Genomic DNA, 24,528 nt, shown 5'->3' with positions numbered 1-24,528 from the left:
GATTAAACTCAAATCTAAATTGATGGCTGATACATTAGCCTCCAAAGCAAAACAAGTGAGTATTTCTTTCTCAGATCAAAATAAATAGAGAGATTTATTTATGTCATCCTTTAAAATATTGAAGAAATAAAAAGGGAAAACTAGACTTAAATATGCACAAAATATCTTATAAAAATATTATATCTTATATAAATTAAGTAACGAGCTAATGTTGGACATTCATCTATATAATAAGTATTCATTGTTAAAATAAACAATCATAAAAACTACCTAAATTATAATTTTATTTTAAATTAATATTAATAACATAAAAAAATTAATATCAGTTAAATATACATACAATTAAAAAAATATGAAACAAGATTTTTAATTATGAAAATTTATTCCCATTTTATCATGGAGATTTTTAATCTATAAATAGTCTTTGTTACAATATCATAAGCCAATATCATCGCTAATGGATACCACATGTCATAAAAATCATAACTCCTTTTATATTGTACTTATTGGCCTAACATTTTTTTAATTAAGCAATTTAATTAAAAAGGTAGAATGAGCATAACTACTTTAGAGATAAATCTCCATCATTGAATTGTTTATATGTTTTTCTAAAATATTTTATGGAGGTTAAATCCCTATCATCCACTTAATAATTATTGATAATTAAATTAAAATTTTGAAAGCCCTATTCCAAAATAAACATGGCTATATTGATAATTAAAACACAAAAAAACATAATCGAATTATTGCTCTTTATCTCCAATTCATTGAATTATTGGGATACAATTAAATAAATCCAAAATATTCATGAAGAATGTCATGGAACATCTTTGCAAAAAAAATTGAAAATGCTAATTATAAGTTACAAAGTACTTATTTAAAAAAAAATATATATATGATAACCCAGAATAATCAACACACTTCAATAAATATGAAAACAAAAAGATTAAAATTATATTGTATGATGAACTATTTACAATTAGTTTTTTCTTTTTTAATTAACTATATGAGACTTATATGAACATGCAAGTCTTATATGACCAACACAACCACATTAATAAATGTTGTTGAAAAACAACATAAACTTTAATGATATAGATATAATATTAATAATAATATTCATATGCCAATTGAAAAATATATAATAATAATATTACAAAAATAATAATTATAATAAATATTAATATTAATTTATATTTATTATATTAATATAATTAATATTATTTTACATTAATTAATTTTTATTAATTAATTATATTAATAAATAAACAATATATTATTAAGTTATTATTAATTTTAATATTAATAAATAATTATTTATAGTTAATATTTATATTAATAATTAATTAACATTAGGGGAGGCAGGCGCGAGAGGGCTCCTCTGTAGCCCCGAGGAACATTTGGAGACCAAATATGCGTGGGGATTGGAAATGACCATCAATAATAAGGCAGAGCTCTTTGTCTTGTGGAAGAACTCTTCGTCTTGTGGAAAGGTCTGGATATTGTTATAGCCCTAAGAATAAAGAGAATAAAAATAGTGGGAGACTCAATGTTGGTCATACGAATGTTCTCAAATGGACATTCTATGGACAACAACTCGCCCATCTTTAAACAAATAAACCTCCAATACGTAAATTTGAGCAACATTTCATTTTTCATGTTCTTTGGTGATTGAATTCGGGTGTCGTTGAAATGGAAAATTGAGGCGTTATATTGGGATTCAAGAGGTATGAGTTGGATAGGAGGACCGGAAAATACTTCCCTATCTCTTGATTTAATGCAAGAAAGACTGTCAATAACTCAAAGCAGGACTCCCGATGTTGGTGGGATGGCGTAGAGGTGAGGTTGCAGATGAATGGATAGGTGGAGCATGAGCATGATGCGTGGCGATCTTCCAGACCTCCAGGGAAGCACAGTGTATGGTTTTAAGACGATGTCAAAGAGGAGTGGGGAGGATGTGAGGATCCCATCATTTTGGAGAATTTGTAGGATCACACATAGTAGTAGAGAATTAATAGTGAGGAGGAATTTTGTTGCAAATTTCCTATGAACATGGTTTGCTAGATCTCTAGGGAAAAATGTATATTTAATGGGACTTCAGCTTGAGGACCTCCAATGGTTAATCACACGAGCAACAACGTTTGGAGTGACAGGAGAGCGGGGATTATATAAGTCACCAACACCCCCAGTAATGTTGCCCACAGTTAAAGGCTTGGTGTACAATGGTGAATACATTGAGAGTTGGCTTAGCGTTAAAATGAGTGCATCAAGAGATCACGGTGGGAACCCTTATGAGGAGGAGTTGGCACGCTAGAAGTGGATCATTGAATTCCTATTCAAGCTAATCATGGGGAGTCTCAACCTCATCACTCAGCGAGTGGAGTTGTTGGAAAATGAATGAATTGCTAACACCAAGAGAATCAATGCAAAGTTTGAGGCTATGGAGGTGACCTTGGAGCGAAAAATTGTAAATATGGAGACATACCTCCTCACTGCCAATTCAGAGCTAGTTAGTGATAGTGTTCATCGAGGTCAAAGAGATAATTGCAGGGTTGTCGAAGGTGTTTGTAGCAAAACTTCAGAGCGATGGAGGTGTTGGCAACTCAAGTGCAGGACTGAGCAATCGAGGCAATTCTATTGGTGAGGACGAGGGGAAACTCAATCTTGGATAATGTTTCTTGATGCTTTGTAGATGTATTTTGTTATTAGGATTGTAATTTAGGATCTATGGTCTATTTTAGTGTTTCTTAATTGTATATAAAGCTACTAGGAGAAAGAAATTTGCTTCAAGGGTATAATGAGACATGGAAGCATATGCTAAGTTTGAAGCAAGTTTTTTATCCTGATGTAAAACGGTGTTGGTCATGAAATCCAGATTTTGAATACAAAGTATCTGTTCTATTTAAAAATAATAATTAATATTAACATGAATACTAATATTAATATTAATATATAATTAATTCATTATATTAATTAATTAATTAAATATATTAATTATTGTTAATTAATCAATTATTTATTTATTGAGAAAATCATTGATGTTGGACCATGGTTAACCATAATTATAAACCCAAGTGATTTTTATTAAACCCAAGGATCAATATTATAAACCCTATGAATAATATTATACCGTTGGAATATGAACCCAAGGTATTATAAACCCAAGGTAATAATAAATCTAAGGGATTAATATTTTTTTTTCTTCGTAAAGCTAATTCTATTAAAAAACCAAAAATATTTACAACGAGGCCCTGCCTCAACAGTTATCACTGAAGTACATCATAAAATTCTAAACTACCCCAGATTTGGGGAAACCAGTTTGACATGGCGAGAGACCAAACATATAACCCGAAACCATGACCAAAGGGAAAACCGTACATAAGACCAGTATTCAAGTTTAAGACGAAAACTAGAGGAGGATTCAGCACAGGACCACCTGTAGCTACAGCAAAATGACAAAACTGCTTATCGATCATATAAACAGCAAAAATACCACGTGAATAGACCAAACCCGTTAGCAGTAGACTTCTGAGTTAGCGCTTAGGTGGCCACCTATACCACGCGGCGTCAGTTGTTGTCAACCTGGTCCGGTGGCTCCTCGACGATGGGGTAGGCATACTGGTCCCAGTCTTCTTCCTTCTCCTCCACGTCGCCCTTCTCCACGCCACCTGGAGGCTCACTAGCAAGCTAGGTACCGCTCAAACTGCCAGCAAACTACATCCTGATTGGAGCTCCTGCTGCTCTGCCACCTCCATGCGGAATGTCGCCAGCTTGAACACCTTCCCCATGCAGACTGCCATGACTAACGCCCTTGCAACCACGACCCTCTCCTTGATTTCTCTCCTCTTGAGAGGGCGCAGCCAAATTTCTTGCTTGAGCACTGTTCTGCTCACTATCCTCAGAGAAAACTATGGTTACATTTGCTGTAATGATGGGCCTGTTCAGGCTACTCTGGAACCTAAACTGGGTCAAGTGAGGGATAGAGCCTGAAAGCAGAGGGGAAATTGCAGTGTGGAGCCTGATATCATTATGTGCGACCTGCTCTTGACCCTGACCACTGCGCATATGGGGGGTAGTTTCTGGGTGGAGACCTGGGAGGAGGCAAGAACTCATGAGAATGAGGAGAAGAGGCCGGTATAGGGCTTGGCATAGCAGGAGGGAGAGAGCTGCCACCGCAGGTGCCACCGCTGCGACTTCTCATGTGGTGCCGAACCATATCAGCGAGATTTGTATGCAGAGCAATAGGACACGGGGTAGGGGAGGAGAGCAGGCTGTGGATAGAGGGCTCTGGTGCCAGTTTATAGGACAATGCCTGGAGTGGGAATAATGGTGCCCATCTTTGAGGTCAATGCAGCTAAGGAGCCAACGTCAGCTTCTAGTGATGGTTTTGCAACAAGAATTCCCGGCCTAAGGCGAACAAATGCAAAGAGAGGGAGGATAAGCAGAGGGTTCGAGAGGCTCCATACTGTTTCTCGCAACAACCAAGTCTCGGCCAGAGGTTCCATTTAATGCAGCTCGCAGGCTTACTTGCGCTCGCCTTGGGTGAGCATTGAACGGTGCGCTACCCGCCGTCTAGCATGTCTGATCGCCGACGACCATTAATGTTCTTGGAGATCACCCGCATCTGGGTAATCTAAGGGATTAATATTAAAAACCCAAGGAAATAATATTAAACCCAAGGGAATAATATTATAAACCCTAGGTATATAAAACCCCAAGATAAATATTATAAATCCTAAAATAATCATGTTTGACCATGGTTGATTTTCATGTAGAGACAATCTTTGTCACAATGTGATGTTGGACCATGGTTTACCATGGTTACCTTGTTTGATTTCCATATGGGGCTAATTTTTGGCACAATGCGACATTGGACCATGGTTGATTTTCTTATTGAGAAATATTTGTCATAATATGACGTTGGACCATGGTTGACCACGATTATAAACCCAAGGGATTTATATTAAACCCAATGACCAATATTTTAAACCGTATGAATAATATTATACCCTAGCAATATGAACCCTTAGATTAACAAACCCAATGGATTGATATCATAATCCCAGGGGAATAATAAACTCAACAGATTAATATTATAAACCCAAGGTATATAAACCCTAAGATAAATATTATAAACCCTAAAATAAAGATGGTTGACCACGGTTTACCATGGTTGTTTTTAATATTGAGTCAATCTTTGTCACAATGGGATGTTGGACCATGGTTGATTTTCATATTGAGACAATCTTTGCCACAATGTGACATTGGACCATGGTTGACCATGTGGCTTATGGTTTATATACCTTAATTAGCATTGGAGGATAAGTATCCACATGAGGTATGGACTGGTAAGAAACTCTCTCTTTCACATCTGAGGATATTTGGCTATGATGCATATGTACATGTTCCAAAGGAGAAAAGAACCAAGTTGAATAATAAATCTGAATGGTGCATCTTTATTGGGTATAAGGATGGTTTAAAAGGTTATAAGATTTGGAACCTAGGAACAAGGAAGGTTGTGTACAACTGAGATGTGGTGTTTACAGAGGTGAAAGATGTTATTAAACATGAAGTCCTATCAAAGGAACTTGAGAAGATAGAGTTTGAGTTGAAGGAGGAAGAATCAAACTCTAGAGAAGAACAAGAATCAGAAGATGAAGAGCCACAAACTCCATCTTTGAGAAGATCAATTCAAGAAATAAGGCATCTAGAAAGGTATAATCCATCTTCTTTCTGTTCATTTTTTTCTTTATCTATTACCGATGATGATCACATAACTATTAGGGACACAATAGATCCAGACGAAGGAAAACTCTGAAAAAAGGCCATGGTTGGTGAAATGGCATCTTTGGAAAAAAATGAGGCTAGGGATTAGGTGGAGTTACCAGCTGGAAGGAATCCCATTGGAAGAAAATGGGTGTTTAAGAAGAAAATGAATGCAGAAGGAAATGTGGAGAAATATAAAGCTTGGTTGGTAGCAAAAGGTTATTCCCATGTGTCAAGAATTGATTTTGGTGATATTTTTTCTCTTATTGCCTAGGTAGCTTCTGTTATATTAGTTTTATCTATTGTTGTTTCTTTTGATTTTGAGGTAGAACAGATGGATGTGAAGACAACATTTATTCATAGAGATCTGGAAGAAGAGATCTACATGAAGAAACTTGAAGGCTTTGCAGTGAAGGGAAAGAAAGAACTAGTATATAGGTTAAAAAAGTCTTTGAATGGGTTAAAACAATCACGAAGGATGTGGTATTAGAAATTTGATACATTTATGCAGGGACTTGGCTTCACCAGAAGCAAAGAGAATCACTATGTGTATTTTAAATTAATTGGTGACCATGTTATTTATTTGGTCTTCTATGTGGATGATATGTTTCTGATTGGAAATGACAAAGAAATTATCTAAGATTTGAAGACCCAATTTTCCTCCAAATTCAACATGAAGGATCATGGTGCTGAAAACTAAATTTTGGGCATGGAAATTAAATGAGATTGGGAAAAGAAGAAGCTCTGGTTAAACCATAGGAAGTATGTCGAGACAATACTACAAAGGTTTAATATGTAGGATAGTAAACCGGTGAAGGTTCCTATTCATGGAGGTGTAAAGTTATATGTTGAACAATGTTGCAAGATACAAGAAGAGGAAGAGGACATGTCCCATGTTCCATACAAAAGTGAAATCAGTAGCCTGATGTATGCAATGGTATGTACTAAACTATACATTTCACATGAAGTGGGAATATTAAGTAATTTTATGTCAAAACCAGGGAAGGATCATTGGATAGCAGTGAAGCGGGTTTTCAGGTATTTGCATCGCACTAGTGATTATGCTTTGTGCTACCAAGGAAGACCAAGATTGGACAAATTTTTGGATATCTGTGGCTTTGTTGATGCAAACTTGGTTGGAGATCTAGATTAGAGAAGATCTACAAGTGGGTATGTATTTAACCTATTTGTAGGAGCAGTTAGTTGAATGAGCAAGAGATAGTCTATAGTGGCACTTTCAACTACAGAGGTTGAATACATGGTAGACACTCAAGCAAGCAAGGAAGCAATTTAGTTACAGAGATTGTGTTCAATTATGGGGTTGGTACAATGAGCTATAAGGATATATTGTGACATCCAAAGTGCAATTTTCTTGGCAAAGAACCCAGCTTATCATTCAAAGACAAAGCACATTGATGTTGAGTATCACTTTGTGAGGGATATGGTTGAGGACAAAAGGGTGTTGTTGGTAAAGGTGGACACTTTGAAGAATGTTGTAGATGCATTAACAAAGACTATGGGAAATGCAATGTTTTATTTGTGTAGAGAAATAATGGGCATTGCAGGGATGAACCAATGACTAAGCTCTCATGTGATCCCTTGTGTGGGAAAGAAAATAGCAAGTGGGAGAATGTTGGGTGTGTGTTATGTTCTTTCCACGAGTAGTCATACACGTGACGACAGGGGGGAGGGGGATTACAGGTTGGGTGACAACTCCCCTTTTTCATTGCACTGGGTGTAGCCCCCCCTATAGGGGAGTTTTAGAGGGGCAGTAGCCCCCCTGCCTAGGGGTGGTAGCCCCCCATGGTATTTTGTAAATCTGGTCAAGGGAACTACATTTATGTTCTAATCCAGGGTTAATGGACTGGGGTTTATGAATGCTTGAGCATGTATATATATGTAATGTAACATTGAAAGGAACATAATGAAAAATCAATTTGGTAGTCCTAGTTTTGGGATCTAGGGGAAAATATATATGTATTTTCTTTGTGTTTCTCGCCATTGTATATTTTCTATTTTAAGAATTCGTTTGTAGGCAATTTTTGTACAGGGTTAAACCTACATTAGAGGCCCACTTCTTATTTCCATTTCATGGAAGCTTCCTTTACACTTTACAATTAGTGTCTGAAAAATTTTACACACTTAATGTTCCCCAAAACTTATGTGCATGATCTCTTATATGTGTTTTGTAGCCAAGACATACCTCTAAGATCTCTTCCAATGGTGGTTGAACCTAATATCTAGATGTGTTTCCTACTCCAAATGGTGTGAGATATAATTAAAACTTCATATTAGGGAGACCCCTTTCATATTTGTGGCATCCAACACCATCAATAGATGAATATCCTTGAAATTCAAGAAAGCAAAGGATAATACTATAATCTTTAAAAATGACTAGTTGTAGGGTGCTTCCACTTTGGAACTAAATAGTTGGAAGCTAGGGTTTGACCCCCATCATGAACTAATGAATATCCAACATGTTTAGATACTTCTCCTTAAAATAACACTAGAATTATGTAATGAAGTAGTTTTACAACTAATTGGAGGTAACATTGGGTGTTTCATTATGGTTGAGGAAATCTCTAGGACTCCTTTGACAAATGAGTGGAGAAAGTGCTCATCAAAGTTGATATTACAGATTAGTTGTCAACATAAATTGAATTTTTTAGGGGGGAATCATTACTAATTTAATCATTAGACTACTAGAATTGTTTCATTTCTTAATGTGTCATTGGGGATACCCTTTTGTGGAGAGAGTGTAACATCTAAAGATCTTAACGATAGCCTAAGAATAAGTGATGGATTAAAAAATAAGATGTCGTCAATTATTAGACTCCATTGGATCAATAAGAACCAAAATGAAGAATTCCACCCATTCAGGGGGTCGACGTCAACATATCTCTCCCTAACTAGAGATAAGACTTCTCAACTAAAAAGGTAGAGTCCCATAAGCTGTCAACCTCAGTTGGTGCATATAAAGGTGAATCTATTTATTTGGATTCACAACCTCTATTTTTTTAATGAAGAGACCCTCTCACCTAAAGGGGAGATTTATGAAGGGAAGCTTCAAATATTTTTATACCTAGTGGTATTTCATTAATGGAAGTTGGAGAATTATCAGTTTTTTAATGTGGTTTCAAATGCCTCTCTGGAATTGCATTAAGGGTGGTCACTCAATAATGTTGAGAAAGTTGTGGATACTTAAATAATAAACTTGTTTATATCCTATGTCATTTTTCCCATAGGAAATATAGATTTGAAAATGGAGGAAGAATCAAGGGTGTTCTAGTTTCGAAGCACTATAAAATGGATCCAATAGGGATAAAATCATATATCTCAAAAATAAAATTAAAGGCATCAAAGGAGTTAAGGAAGGAAGATAATTAACCATACGAGGGATACTTCGAGTACAAAAACTTAGTACGGTTGCGACATCATGATTTCTTTATCCTTTAATATTAGTAGGTTAGGTGGTTTACCTACTGAATTTATCCCTCAGAGTGTTGCTTTCTATGTATAGATTAGATGTGATTATGTTCCAAGAGACAATGTATGAGGGGACTAAAGCAAATGAGTTTTTTTCCTCTATCTTGAAGGATACAAATTTTTGTGGTATGGATGCATAAGGATTATTTAATGGTCTAGTAACTCGTTAGAATGATAGATTTGAATGGGGTGTGTGGAACCTGGAAAAATTGAAGTGTCAATAAATGGCTCTCCTTTCCAATTCTTCATGAAATTTAGAGGTCTCAAGAAAGGATGTCCCTTGTCACCATTTTTGTTCCTCTTGGTAGCATAAATTATTACTAGACTAATTATCGAAGCAAAGTGAAATGGATTATTCAGAGATATACAAGTAAGGAATCCATTGAGATAACCCACTTGTCATTTATAAATGGCATTTTACTTTTTGGTAGAGGGAATTTGAGGGAAAAAAGTTAAAAACTAATGTAGACTTCATTAAAGAATTTTTGAGGTATAATATGGGCGTCCTAAGGAGTATTATAAAATAATAGTGGAAATAATAAAATAATATTAGATTACATCATCAAATTTTAGAGGAAAAAAAGAAAAACTATTTTTTCAACTCATATTTTCAACTTATCTCCCCTATAATTTTACTCATATTTCGAGTAGGAGCACCACTTGGATGCATAATTTAATTCCTTATGCAAGGAGCACCCATGTTGCATATTTTTGATGGTCCCTGCTACATGAAAAATGAGAAATACATGAAAAATCATGATTGCAATCACATTTTTCATGTATTTCTCATTTTTCATGTAGGAGGGCCCACCGAAATTATGCAACATGGGTACTCATTGGATGAGGAATTAAATTATGCATCCAACAAGTGCCCCCAATTGAAATTAGAGTAAAATTGTAGGGAGATAAGTTGAAAATGCGAATTGAAAAAGTAGTTTTTTTTTTAATCTTTTTACTTTTTTACTCCAAAAATGGTGAATCAGCCCCCATGGTTTACATCACCATATTGAATCCTATTGGTTCTTATAAATTTGATTTTGGTTGTACTTTTTTGTTTTGAGGCCCATTTTAGACCTAAAAAATCCTCTAATGATTGTGCAAAGCAATAAGAATGGAAATCAATATGAACATATCTTGTATTTTGGCATATGGTCTAAGTGATGCTTTCATAAGGAGATGAGAGAAACATATTATATGTATATATATATATATATATATATATATATATATATATATATATATATATATATATATATATATATATATATATACTAGTGGCATATATTTTGAATACATATTATGTCAGTGTATGAATTCTGATCCTCATTGGGAAAACTTGCAAAATGAGGACCACCACACAAGAAATGGAATATTTATCCTACAAGTGTAATAGGGACATCATTAGAGGTTTGACATGTTAGTGATTTATATTAGGGCCCTAACCATAGTGTAAGGGCAATCATTAGCATCTTAGGGACAACCACAAAACATTTTCTTGATAGATGAATTGATATAATGATTGAAGGATTAAAATATACCAAGTTAGGGCTTTTTTACAACCTTAAACTAAAGTATTAATCTCTTAATATGTCTATGTATTATGCTTACTCAATGAAGACCACCACTAGTATACCAACACATTATGTGTTCAATATATATACTACTACTACATGTATGTTGGTACATATACTAGTATAAATATCAACATAATATGTGAGTATATATATATATATATATATATATCTATTATGTTGGTGTATATATTGTTGAAAATGAAACAAAAACTCTTGATTTAATTTTCCCTTGAATTAAACTAGGAGAAAAATAGTAATTCCACATCACAAGACAACTTGTAAGAGTTAACTAAGCTAATTTCACTTAGTTGACTCAGTTAATTCGATTTGAGGGTCTAATTTGAGTCATGTAGAGTGGATCCTACTTCATAGGCACCCTCGTTGACTTTATTTTGAGTTGTAGTTAATTAATTCAGTTTAACTGAGTTAAAGTTAGTTAAACTAGTTCCAACTATTGGAGGAACTAGTAGGAGCTCTGGTAGTGGGGTGCAACTTCAGTGTTCAACCAATTAATTGATAATTCAGCCATAAATAACTCATATGTGTGTGATCTATGAATTACCCAAATGATATTGGAGTTTAAGGGTAGTGTACTATCAGTTGTAGCATATTCCAATGTGTACAGATGGTGCATGCAGTCAGAGGAAGGACCTAGACGAATTGCGCAATCTAGATGAGGGAATTTCCTAATTAATAGGGGCCTAATTCTGAGAGGAACAATGCAAGGAATTTAGATCTTGGGAAGGCTTGAAATTGGCTAAGTGTTGGATAGGTTTAGTCAGTCAGGAAGAGGGATAAACTATACACTTGCAAGGTGTGCTCAGGCTTGAGAAAGCATTGTATTTCTTATCTATTATTTGATTAACGTAATATAGATAGTAAGGGGCTTTCAATAGTTTATTTCCCTTGGATTTAAATCTCTGTGTATATGTTTTTAATCTTTATGCATGTTAATGATTTTTGTTCTCGATCATGATTTTACTTCCGCATATGAGTAGAGTAGCTTCTAGTGTTGTGTTTTAGAAAATTTCATGAGCATTTCAGAATCTACACATTAATTTCTACATGGTATCAGAGTTGGAATCACTATAGAGAAGAAATTTCAAAGTTGTCATTCTAGGGGGACCGAGAAGATGAATATCAATGGAATAAGGCTCAAGTATGCCCTTGAGGGAATCTAGAATTATGTTGCATGAAAGGACCGCATGGAGGAAGTACTGGAAGATAATGGATTGAAGGAATTCACTGATAATGAAATTCCAAAATCAGCAATAGTTGATGCTAAGGATCTGGTAGAGTGAAAGAAGTGTGTAGCTAAGGTGAGGAGAATCATATTGGAAGGAGTAAGAGACCATATTTTCTCAAATATCCATGGGAAAGAGACTTTGTATGCAATGTGGCAAGCACTGACAAATTTGTTCTAGAATAGTAGTGACCATAGGAAATTGGAACTCAAGGACAAGCTTCGAAATATCAATATGCAGAAGAACGAGACAATTTTGCAGTACTTAGCAGGTTCACATAGTGTCCTGATGAACTTGGTCAAGTTGGTGTTACTGTAGGAGAGGATGATTTGGTCAACCTATTCATTCTAGGAATTCACAATAGTTGGCACAACTACCAATATTCGGTGAATGGGAGGAAGAAAATACCAAGTTGGGAGTGCCTATGGTCCGACTTGGTAGAGGAGAAAATAAGGTGGAATACCAGACATGGGACCTCATCCAAAGAAGAGAAAGAGGACTTTGCACTAGTCAGTAAAGGAAGGAAGGCCAAGGGAAAGAAGTCCCAAGGTGAGGATAATTCCAGCCAAGGGGGAAAGAAGAAATACTTGCCCAAAATCAAGTGCTTTCATTGTCATGAATTCGGGCACTATGCCACGAAGTGTCCACACAAGAAGGAAAGAAAGAAGGATCCTATAGTAGCAGTGGCAGGTAAAGCCTTGGATTCATAGTTTGAGCTAGACTTCACTCTCATTGCATGCATGGCCAACACCACGATGGGAAGTGTGTGGTACCTAGACAACAATGCCTCTTTCCATATCATGGGGAACATATATTTTTTTAGTGACTTGGAGGAGAAATATCTCCAGATGAACGTTGAGTTTGGAGATGATGGAAGGTACATAGTAGCCAGGATTGGTACAATCACCTTTCATAGGGAGTCGTGCTCCCCTCTCAGGCTCAAGGATGTGATTTTTTTTTCTCGGTGTAAAGAAGAATGTTGTCTCTGTTGCAGTTTTGGAAGACCGTGGTTACGATGTGATATTCAACAAAGGAAAGGAATTCATGAGACACATAGCCACAGGACAAGTGAAGAAGTTGGGAGTTCTAGTCAAGAACCTGTATGAAATTGAGGTAGAAAATGCATGAAAATCATTGAGGAGCAAGGCCGAGACTATAGATATGGTGGTTTAGAGGGAGCATGTTAGACCTCTCAACATTTAGCCTCCGAAGAAGCCTCGGGAATTTGTGTAGTAGCATTAAATGGAGAAGCAGAGAGGAGATAGAGTGGAAACATCCACTCAACTAAATACCCCCAATAAGGGGAGAGTTTGATCTATGCGGAAAGATGGAGCACATGTAGCCATACCTCCAAGTGTGCGGTGGGGTAATGTGAAGCCCTAGTCCAAGGTTGCAGAAATTTGGGCTGGGTTCATTGAGGCATTTTACTCATGGAACATTACCTTACTATTCAAGCCCATATTATTCAATAGTAGGAGGATCAATTTCAATCAGATATTGAGGAGTACAGAGCAGTGTTGATAGTAGAGAAGGAGGCTCAGTAGCACAATTTTCCTAGTAGACAACTACATATTGATTCATTGATTATTTTTTATTTTTTGGATGATTTTCAGTTGCATATGTTGCAGTAGCAACAATAAGAGTGATAAGTGTTGCATGCAATACATTCTAAAGGTGCTGGATCAGAATAGATGTGAATCAATTTCTTGTTGAGAGGGAGTGTTTAAAGTGCAACAAGAAAATGCTGGTTAATTTTTCCCTTCAATTAAATTAGGAGAAAAATTGTAATTTAACATCACAAGACAACTTGTAAGAGTTAACTAAGTTAATTTCACTTATTTGACTCAGTTAATTCGAGTTTAGGGTCCAACTTGAGTTATGTAGAGTGGCTCCTACTTTATAGGAGCCCTGGTTGAGTTTATTTTGAGTTGTAATTAATTAATTCAGTTTAGATAAAGTCAATTAAACTAGCTCTAACTATTGGAGGAACTAGTAGGAGGTCTAGCAGTGGGGTGCAACTTCAGTGTTCAACCATTTAACTGATAATTCAACCATAAATAAATTTTTCACGTGTGATATACAATTTACCTGGTTGAGATTAGATTTAAATGGCAATGTACTATCAATTATAGCATATTCCAACGTGTACAGATGGTGCATGCAGTTAGAGGAAGGACCTAGAAGAATTGCACAATTTAATGAGGGAATTTCCTAATTAATAGGGGCCTAATTCCCAAAGTAAAAGCGCAAGGAATTAAGAGCTTGGGAAGGCTTGAAATTGGATAAGTGTTGGCCAAGTTCAGTTAGTTGAGCAAAGGGATAGACTATACACTTGTAGGGTGTGCTCAGGCTTGAGCAAGAATTGTATTGCTTCGCTATTCTTTGATTAATACAATACATATAGTAAAGGGTTTTGAGCAGTTGATTTCCCCTAGATAAATCTCTATGTATATGTTTTGAATCTTGATGCATGTTAATGATTTGTGTTCTCGATCGTGAATTTACTTCTGCAGATGACTAGAGTAGCTTCTAGTCTTGTGATTTAGAAAATTTCATGAGCAATTTAAAATCTACACATTAATTTCTACATATATACTAGTATATATACTTGTACAAATATTGGTATATATGTGTTGACATGTATATGAACATAATATAGATGTATCTATGGGTATATATACAAAATTATATAGCTACATAATCTATATATATATATATACACACACACACACACACACACATAACTAGTATATATACCAACACACACACACACACACACACACACACATATATAATTATATATATTGCCATATTATTCTTATATATTCTAGCATATATTGATACTTATACCTAGTATATATATACTAACACAAATATATTGAATACATATCATTTATGTATACTACTGGTGGTCCTCATTAGGCAAGTTTGGAAAATGAGGATATCTGCCCTTTAAATGGAATGTGGTTGCTCCTAAAATGCCCTGAATTGTAGAAATGGGTCTCAAGGCCTTGCCAATGGGCATGGGAGGAAAATAAGGTCCTTAGGCTCTAGATGAAGTCTTCAAGGAGCAAAGGAAATGGATAAGGCCTCAAACTACAAAACATACCTTGTATAGGATATCATCATTCTTAACATGGGATATGGGCATTGATATGGGGTTTTGTGCACTAGGGATAATCTGAAGCTTTGTGAACTAGGTATGAGTTTAAGACCATGGTTGAGGAAGAAATTGCGGGACACTAACTTGAGTTTCTTGAGATAAAGGGCCATGATCACAAAATGGATTCTTTAAAATTTATCTTTGTCATACAATATTGATATGGACATGATTAGGATTCTTTTCACAGTATAGACATAGGTATTGGGGCTTGAAGTAGATAAGGGCCTTATCATCCTTGGGTTACCACTATACAATTCTTTTGTTCTATTATGATTTGGTTAATTTTTTCACTTATTATATGTAGTTTTCCATAACCCATAGATATAAAATGTAAATCAGGTTTAAAATTATCATAAATGTAATAAACTAGATTAAAGAGATAAGTAAGATGAGATATGTGAAATATACCATTGAATTATGATAATTAGGGGAGGTGTTGGTAGCATAATTTTCATCTATTTTGAAGAAAGGCCTCAAAATGAAGGCCCAATGTCTCCCCTACAATTATCTTTATCTATTCACCCAAGATTGCATAAGGACTTGCAAAGTCTCAAGTGTAGGGGAGACATTGGGCCTTCATTTTGAGGCCTTTACTACTATCAGAAGTGTGATTTTTTCCCTTTCTACTCCCTCATATAGCCTATTATCATTCCCATTTTGTCACAATCATTTGAATTATGGTCATAGCATGTTGATAAGATGTGGTGTTGTTAAATTCAATGATTTTCCCTTATATTTAATGAGTTATTTGGGCTATAACTTTCCATTTCTAATGTGAGTATCAAATCCTGTAATACTAGTCAAAATATCGTCACCCAAATCATTAATTGTTCTATATATGCACCCCCAAGGTGAAACATGGCACATGGTTTTATTTTTTAGGTGTCTCAAAATGGATTAGTTTTGGTTGGATTTCTCCTAGGTTAGACAAGGAAGGTGCCAACTCACGATCAATGCTTAAGTCAAATGTGGGGTGGCAATTCATACAACACAAAAATAGTTGAATAGTTAATCAATTTCAAGGTTTTGGAAAGTGGCATGGATATTTTCATGCATGCCATGTCATGAAAATATCCTAACATGATATAAGAAGTTACCCATGTCAGCAAAAGTTGTATATGTTAATGGCATTACCCCCTACTCTATTTTTCAGATGTAAACAATTGACAAGTTTGTATATCCTCGGGAGTTATTCATGGTTCAATACACCCTCCCCTATATTATATAAAAAATATAAAATGTAAAGGTTGAAGTTCAATGCTTGTAATATTAAATGATTTATCAAGAAAGCATCATATCTGTGTATCGCAAAGTTGTTCAAATGGTGCAATATATGGGTCATATGTTGGTGTATATTGTAGCTTGATGACAAATTATATGTGATCCATGTTGATTATATGCAAACTGTGTTTATAATTGTAATGTGAACTTGTGTATTCTTCTTTTAACATGAATGATGTTATTACGAGTTTTATTTTGTAGCAAAGTACTTATACTATAGTTTTCCTTTGTAGTGAAAGTTAGCAGGTAAGCCCCCCTACCTAGTTTGTGTTGGAAATTCATTTATTTCTTAGTTAGATTAATTAGATATATTGTTATTTATATTTTTATTTTGTAGATTAATATTTTAAATTATTGTCATTTTAGTTCTTCAACTTTCATGTCCTTCATTGCAAAAGTGTGGATTCCTTATAGAGGTTAGGCACTGAAGGTTGAAGAACGAAAGTCATTTTTAAGGAACTAAAAAACTATTTGATTCCTTTAATGCAAAACAAAAAAATGTGATCAAAGCTTGTAAAATTCTCTTGTAAAAATAATCCTAGTGATCCAAAAAATTTGTATCATTTTACTTTCTTCCTCATTGAATTTTATCCTTTGAGTGTAAAGTGTGGATTCCCCCTACAAAAGTTAGGCACTAAAGGTTGAAGAACGAAAGTGATTCTAAAGGAGTCATATAACCATTTAATGCATCTGATGCTAAACAAAGGAATATGATTGGAGTTCACAAAGTTCTCTTGAAAACATAAGCTCAGTGATCCAAAAAACTTATGTAGCCCTTTAATTTTCATTCTAATAGAATTTTATTGCTAGTCCATGTCTTAGAACATTATATTCTAAAAGTTCTTTTAGAGGTTGAGAATCATTTATGTACTAGTTTGACACATACAATGTTGGTGTTTATAAGTTTATGACCACATATTGACAATTGAATGTAATGTAATTTAAGTAATTAAATTTCTTGAAAAAACCATCTCAGAAGTCTAAAGGAGGTCGTATTCAATCAATTTTATGCAACCGCCTCAAATAAAAAGAGGTTTACCATAATTTAAGGTTCCTCAAATTTGATGCGGATAAACTCTTGGAAATCTAGGAACCCTCTCCAAATTTAAGAATTGGAGGTGGCACAAAATCTATTTTAATTAGCCTTCTCAAAGTAATGGAGGTTATATAGAATTAATTTTGAACAACCTCCTCAAATCAAATTTAAAGTTCCTCATATTTTATGTGGATAAAATTATGAAAATATGGGAACCCGTTCAAATTTAAGGATAAAATATTAATAAGAGGCATGTCCTTCATAATAAACACTTTTTAATTGAAAAATGTTATAGAAGGACTCATTTTTCATAGTGATTTCAAAAAAACTCATCAAATTTAAGTAATCTTCTTAAATTTGAAGAAGGTTTTTGTATTAAATACCTATGATATATTATAAAAAATATTGTCATAATGCAATAAATAAATATCATGTAATAATTGTTCTACAAATAATCAATCTTACATATTAATGATTATATTACATAATAATTGTCATAGGACTATTGTCACATAATACTTATTTATTGCTTTATGATCATAAATCTAATAATATATCTTAAGTATATTACTTTTTTTGAAATAATAAAAAGTAGCTAATGATTAATGACATGTTTTTGTTTTCGTTTTTTGTTTGTTTGTTTGTTTTTTTTTTTTTTAATGGGAAGTCAAATGTTCAAATCTAAAAGGGGTTTTCCCATATTCAAATTTCTTTTATAGTAGAGTCAAAATGATTGAAATATTTTATTTATAATCCAATTTTTTATTTATTATTAATATTTTTTAAATGCCATATTTTAATATTATATTAAGAATTTAAAGAATTTCACACCTCCCTTTTATTATTCTTGTTAGGAAATAATTGATTTTTTTTAACTTTCAACATATATACTTATTTTCTTTCTTTCATATATATATATATATATATAAATATTATAGTTAGTATGAATATTTAAATAGTTTATGTGAATATTTTATTGAAATTTTTTTAAGAAGTATAAAATTTATACATTTTCGATACTGAAATATATTTATTTTCTATACTTTTTTTTTTTAAATTGATATAAAATTTTGTTATTTCATATTAACATTTAAATATTTTATTTATGGTTGAGAGTGAGATGGAAATATTCTTACCACATTTTATGAGTTGTACTATCAACACAAACTAGCAAGCACAATGAGAGTGAGATTATTGATATTTTTATAATGTTTTTAATTAAAGCTAACCGCTAATCAAATAGATATATTAATTTTTGTTTTTAATTGTGGTGGACAAAATATTTGATGCTTATTTTTATTATAAAAAGAAAAAAAATTACACATTTCCCTAAATGTAGAATGTCATAAAAAACTAACTTATAGGAAATTAAAGAAAAAATACAAAATCTATAAAAAGTTATATTCAAGATATTATTACCTTTTTAAATTGAAAAAGTTTTATAAATTATAATATATATATATATATATATATATATATATATATATATATATATATATATATATATATATATATATAAAATAATTATCAATAATAATTACAATATTAATAAAAATAAAATCTTAATAACAATTACATTCTTAAACAAGCACTACATATTAGCTAGTCCTGCGGTTTAGTTTAAATATACTTTAGGTTTAGAATTCCATCAATTTGGGTTTTATTGAGCATTACCCTGATTTCAATGCCTATGCAAATATAACTTTAAAAAACTATAATATGTTATACTTGCATTTATATTTGAATTAAGTTAGTTGTCCAAATCGAAGTTGTATCTCCAAATTAAGAATTCTATATTTTATTTCTTAAAATTTAAACTAAAATATTCAATAAAAAATTATTTTAATATAATTATTAGTTTATAAAAATGCATATATTTTATTTTTAAAATTAAAATTTATATTTGAAAAAAATAATAATAATACAGATGTATTATTTAGTTTATAAAACTCCCTGTATTTTCTTTTATTAGAATTTAAATTTAGATTTTCACCCAAAACAATGATATATATGTAATCAATTTATTGGATTATTTATAGTTTCAAACCTCTAATTGAAACATATTGATAATCCAATGCTTCTATGATCATCATGTCATATAGACAATGTGTCAATGGTATATGGGCTGCTCACCAATTCTCAATTAACTTTATATAAAGTAATTTCTTGATTAAATGGAATTTTTGGTTTGCACCTTATTGGCACGGTATACACAAAATTGGTGGGATGGAAAATCTCTGATCCTCTTGCAACAAATACAAGTTTTGGGTAGGAAGCTGAATGTGATAGCATTTGCAAGTATCTTATTCAATATTAAAAAAAATAAAAAAATTGATATATATATATATATATATATATATATATATATATATATATATATATATATATATATATATATATATATATATATATATAATTTTTTTTAATATAATTATTATTTTATAAAAAATATTGGTATGATAAGAATGTACATTGCATTAATAAACGATAATGATTATAAAATTACAATTTACGATATATTGTGCAATAAACTGTTGAGATTATTTGCTAATTGTAACAAATATAAATACTATAACTTTTTTATAGAAAATAATTATTTTTTATATAATTTAACTTTATTAAATCAATACCAATTTTATAGGTTTGACCTGGGGTATATTGTGGGGCCGCACGATAATTACGTCGAAATACGTTTTCTTTGTGAGATTGGGTGGGAAAACATTGTTCACCCTACCCAATCAAAAACATCTATTTTCATCGTTCCCTCCACTTAAAAATTAACATCTGTCAAGCACCCGAGACTACATCTGAAGTGCGATCTACAAGCCTACCATGTCTAGTACTTTGCTCAGTTCTTCATCGCAGTTACCCAGACTCAAGACTAGCAATCTCCCTCACCTACGCGCGCTCTAGAGAATACCGGCTCTCAAGGCAGAGTCTTGAAGTGGAGACTTTGACTTGTAAGCTTGCCCTCATAAACCTACTGCTCCAAATTGGACGCCATTGAATTTGAAGTGGATGTGGTGGTGTAGTAGTGCTAGGGATGCACCGAGATCAAACCCTGAAACCAATTTTCCAAGCTAGAGGGCTCGAATAATCTGTGTAGTGATGGGCCACAAACTTACCCTTCATAGTATTCTATTTCTCCTTGCTTCAAGGCATTTTTCTCACCTCCTTCATCAGTCAAATGCAAAAGCAACGGAAGAGGATGCAAGATCTTTAATTATCAAGGCATTTGGGATGATCACAACATTTGCAGAGCTACATAGTCTGTGTAACCCAAAATTGAAGCCGACACCTTACGTTTTGTAGCCCGGGTCATGAAAAACAAGCAAAAGATCAAAGTGGTAAGAACTCTAGCTCATAGCCTCTCAACGCTCGTGTGTGTTGGAGACCATCAAGTGATTATGTCAACGGAAAAATATGCATATGTTATCAGAGTCAAAAAGAACACAATGACAATTACAGTCCGAGGCAGTGTGAGGATGAGGAAAGTTATGGAGGAATATGTGAAGGAAGGCCTGGCTCTTCCCGCCATGATTTACTATAACGGTCTCTCTACAGTGGGCATTGTTTCTACGGGACCATATGGCAGCGGTCTCGTGGGGAGAGCATTGAATATGGAAAGATGAATTCTAAGAGTCAATTTTTATACAGGGTTTAGGCTTAGGTTGTCAGCACTTTCTGAGGAAAAGTTTCAAATTAATTTGTTTATATGCCCTCCAATAGTTCTAGTTATTGAATACGCTAAAGTCTCTATGTCCCTCAGCTCATGTCTTTATGATTTTGAATCTTGTTTTGTAGGTGACTGGTTCATATACCACAGAGTCAGATAATGGTGCAAGGCGTGTTCATATCTAGCCAGCTTACAGGGTGTTGTAGCGGCTACAAGTAACCTCCTGTTTCGGGGAAATCTAATGTCTTGTCGAACAACTAGCCCTCTAGGTTTGGAAGCTACCTAGAAACAACAGCTTAAAGTAATTCAATGATTTCTTCTATGTGCAACAAATAAGAGAAAGATAAAGGAACCAACCTGGAACTTCTGCTTAATCCCTTGCTTGATCTCTCTCCCCCTTGACAGAGCTTGCAACTCCTCTCCATACTTAACCTGATTGGAGAGTACCTGCACAAGTACAGCAACAAAGAACCGTCAAGGCATCGTGATCTATTACAACATAAAAATTACAGAATCAGATATATAATGAACAAATGATAGCATTTGCAATTGATAACATTCACAATTGCACAATCATATGGAAGAAAACTTGAAGAACTTTATTAAATAGAAGGGAGAATTACAACCCAGTTGTCTGATCCAGCATCATCCTCCCAGCTTCAATCCCTCTTCACCTCATGAAATAGCAAGATCACACCAACAATACAATGCTCTTTCCTCAATTACAAACTATTAGCACTTCCTTGCAATTCACAATATTCCAGCCTCTGGATCTCTTAGATGAGGGATCCATTTATAGATGTGTGCAAGGGTGTGAGTCATCCATGGGGTTTGATTAGTGTCATTCCACTTGTTACAATTGGTTCCACTTGGAGATTTCTTGGATCTCTTACTCATCCCTGGGCGAATTCAGAAAGGCAAGTGGCATAGGAGAAATTTCTAGAAGATTCCATGAGCAACCACCTATCAAACTGTCTCAGACATTTGTCCATCCTCACCCATCACACCCTATAGAAGGCCTAATCAGTATGCATCACACCCTAACAGTGTACCACTCAGTATGCATCGCACCCTGCCAGTGGAGCAGTCAGTATGGTTCAGTTTAGGCCATTTCTGGATGGTTTCTCAGGTGGAACTTTTGGGGAATGATGTAATTAGATGACTAAGCTTTTTTACGGTATGAAACAACTCTTTTAGGGGTCTAAGAGCCCTAGTTTATCGACATATAAGTTTGGGGTTGATGTGCCCAAATATGTCTATAATAGTTGCCCCCTAAAGCATGAAGTCATAAATTTTGTTGTCGGGTGAAATGTTTTATCATGAGGATCTGAGGTTTCGAACTGGAAGGTGACCTGCATAAGTTACAATAAAATACATCATCATAATATAATTTTCATGATCTAGTTGAGGGAGGCATTCCCATTCTCAACTTTATAAATTCATTTCATGTACATAGATTAGATAGTTGTTTGTAGATTTAGACTGGTGATTCTTTAGATGTAGAGTCATCATCCTTGGTTTGGATGGCTATCTGTGTAGCGCCTTTGTACATTTGATGTTTTTATATCCTTGAATATATCACAGCACAGATGGATGAAACTAGATCTGGGGTCTTCAAACTCGTTCAATCTTCAGCCGATGTACAAGTCAATCCATGTGAAGAGATGTTCTGAAGTCGAACATGGAAAGACATCGCATGATTACCAGCCAATAATGTGAGTTGTTAACAGACGTGAGAGGAATCACTGATAATGATAATGACCCTCAAAGTACTACAGTACAATTCACGTGGTGTGAATATATGATCCGATGTCAAACACCACGTAAAATCTTTCGGTCGAAGGCCGTTGATGTCAACCTGTCGCCGAAAGTGAGAAACTTGCCATTGATGCATGCAAGCTTCAAAGCACTGAAAGGGGTGTTTCTAAGTCAACTTCTTGGATAATGAGCTGATGTTGACAAGAAGTGACTTGTCATAGGAGGGCCTTAATGTATCCCACATCTACGACACGAAACAAAGCAAATAATTTCTGGAGGTGAAAATGGAATGACGACACAAGGTTCAGGAATGGCAGTCATGAAAGATGAAGGTTGAAGGTATTGCAACGGATGAGACATTAACTGGATAGTGGTTTCTCAACTGAATGACTTCTCTTGAACATGTCGGTGACACTGAGGTGGATTGGTAGCGTTAACCCCAAAATATGGATGGTGTGAAAGACCAATGGTGAGATGACTGGTGAATGGAATAACCCAACCCGACTCAATATTGTTGATGGAGTGAAAGTGTCATGTTCAAGAGTGACCTGCTACCATAAATTCATCAAGTTTTTTCCCTTTTTCCCCAGTCATTGCTGACCAGTACCTCTTTATTTTTGTCAAGCTTGAGGAGGATAACATATGCTTGTTCTATAATTTTCCCTTCGTGCAAACCTGTTACTATGTTTTAGCGAGTCTAGTGACAGTGAAACTTGGTCTCGTCTAGAATGGACAAGTTTGTCACTATTGTTTTAATGAGTTTAATGACAAGGATAACTCGATCCTTTTCATGTTTAGAGAGTTTGAAAAGGGACAAAAATAAAACTCCAAGAGTTCTTTTTCGTAAAATAATCCCTCAAGTCCGAAATAATACAAAAGGGATAACTTTTCCGATCACGTTAACAAGCCAAAAAAGACAAGCGCTTGAACTTTTTCGTAAGATAATCCCTCGAGTCTGAAAAAGGATAAAATAATATGGGAGGGATGACATTTCCAATCACTTTAACGAGCTGAAAAGGTCAAGGGCTTGACAATATTTTCATATTTAACGAGTCTGAAAAGGGTTTAAAGGAGACTCGATTTTGAGGAATGAGTGGTTTCTAGGGTAGCAACTAGTTCCGGTGAATTTGGAACTTCTCAAAACATGGTGAATTCTATGAAGAGGCTGGCTAATAAGACCACTCATCGAAACTGTTCCTCAAAAGGGGTAAAACAACCAAGTGGAAGTGTATGATTGGCCAAAGGGATGGTGGTGATGAGAGGTACACAACCAAGGTTCAAAAGGCTGATAAAATGGCAATCACAAAGGTTATTTAGTTGAAGGTGGGTTCATTTTTTGACAAGCTTGAACCATGGGGGAACGATGCTTGGTATTAGTTTTATTTTTACGCAAGCTCGAAACGAAAAAAACTCGAAATTGAAAATGAAAATTAAAAAAATGGGTTCATTTTTTGACAAGATTGAACCATGGGGGAACTATGCTTGAGCTGGTTCGCATGCCCCCAGCATGATGAAAAGGAGAGTCTCTTGTAACCAGATGGAAA

The 24,528-nt window shown here is 34.2% G+C and overlaps 1 protein-coding gene across 1 annotated transcript in view; it reads left to right on the top strand.

Moving 5' to 3' along the window:
• The window catches only part of LOC149210907 (putative disease resistance protein At1g59620), a 35,726-nt gene extending 14,544 nt beyond the window's left edge, over positions 1-21,182 (top strand). Inside the window, exon 3 of the mRNA XM_089399140.1 lies at positions 21,019-21,182. Coding sequence (XP_089255266.1) covers positions 21,019-21,182 — 164 coding nt within the window. The remainder of the gene's footprint in view (positions 1-21,018) is intronic.
• The last annotated feature ends 3,346 nt before the right edge of the window (positions 21,183-24,528 follow it).

This window comes from Pinus tabuliformis, chromosome 1_2 (genome assembly GCF_031772625.1).
Source record: "Pinus tabuliformis cultivar Carrire ecotype Pingquan chromosome 1_2, CPIR1, whole genome shotgun sequence".
Classification (NCBI taxonomy): Eukaryota; Viridiplantae; Streptophyta; class Pinopsida; order Pinales; family Pinaceae; genus Pinus; species Pinus tabuliformis.
The sequence above is the reverse complement of the archived record's forward strand: the minus strand, read 5'-3'. Positions and strand labels throughout refer to the sequence as shown.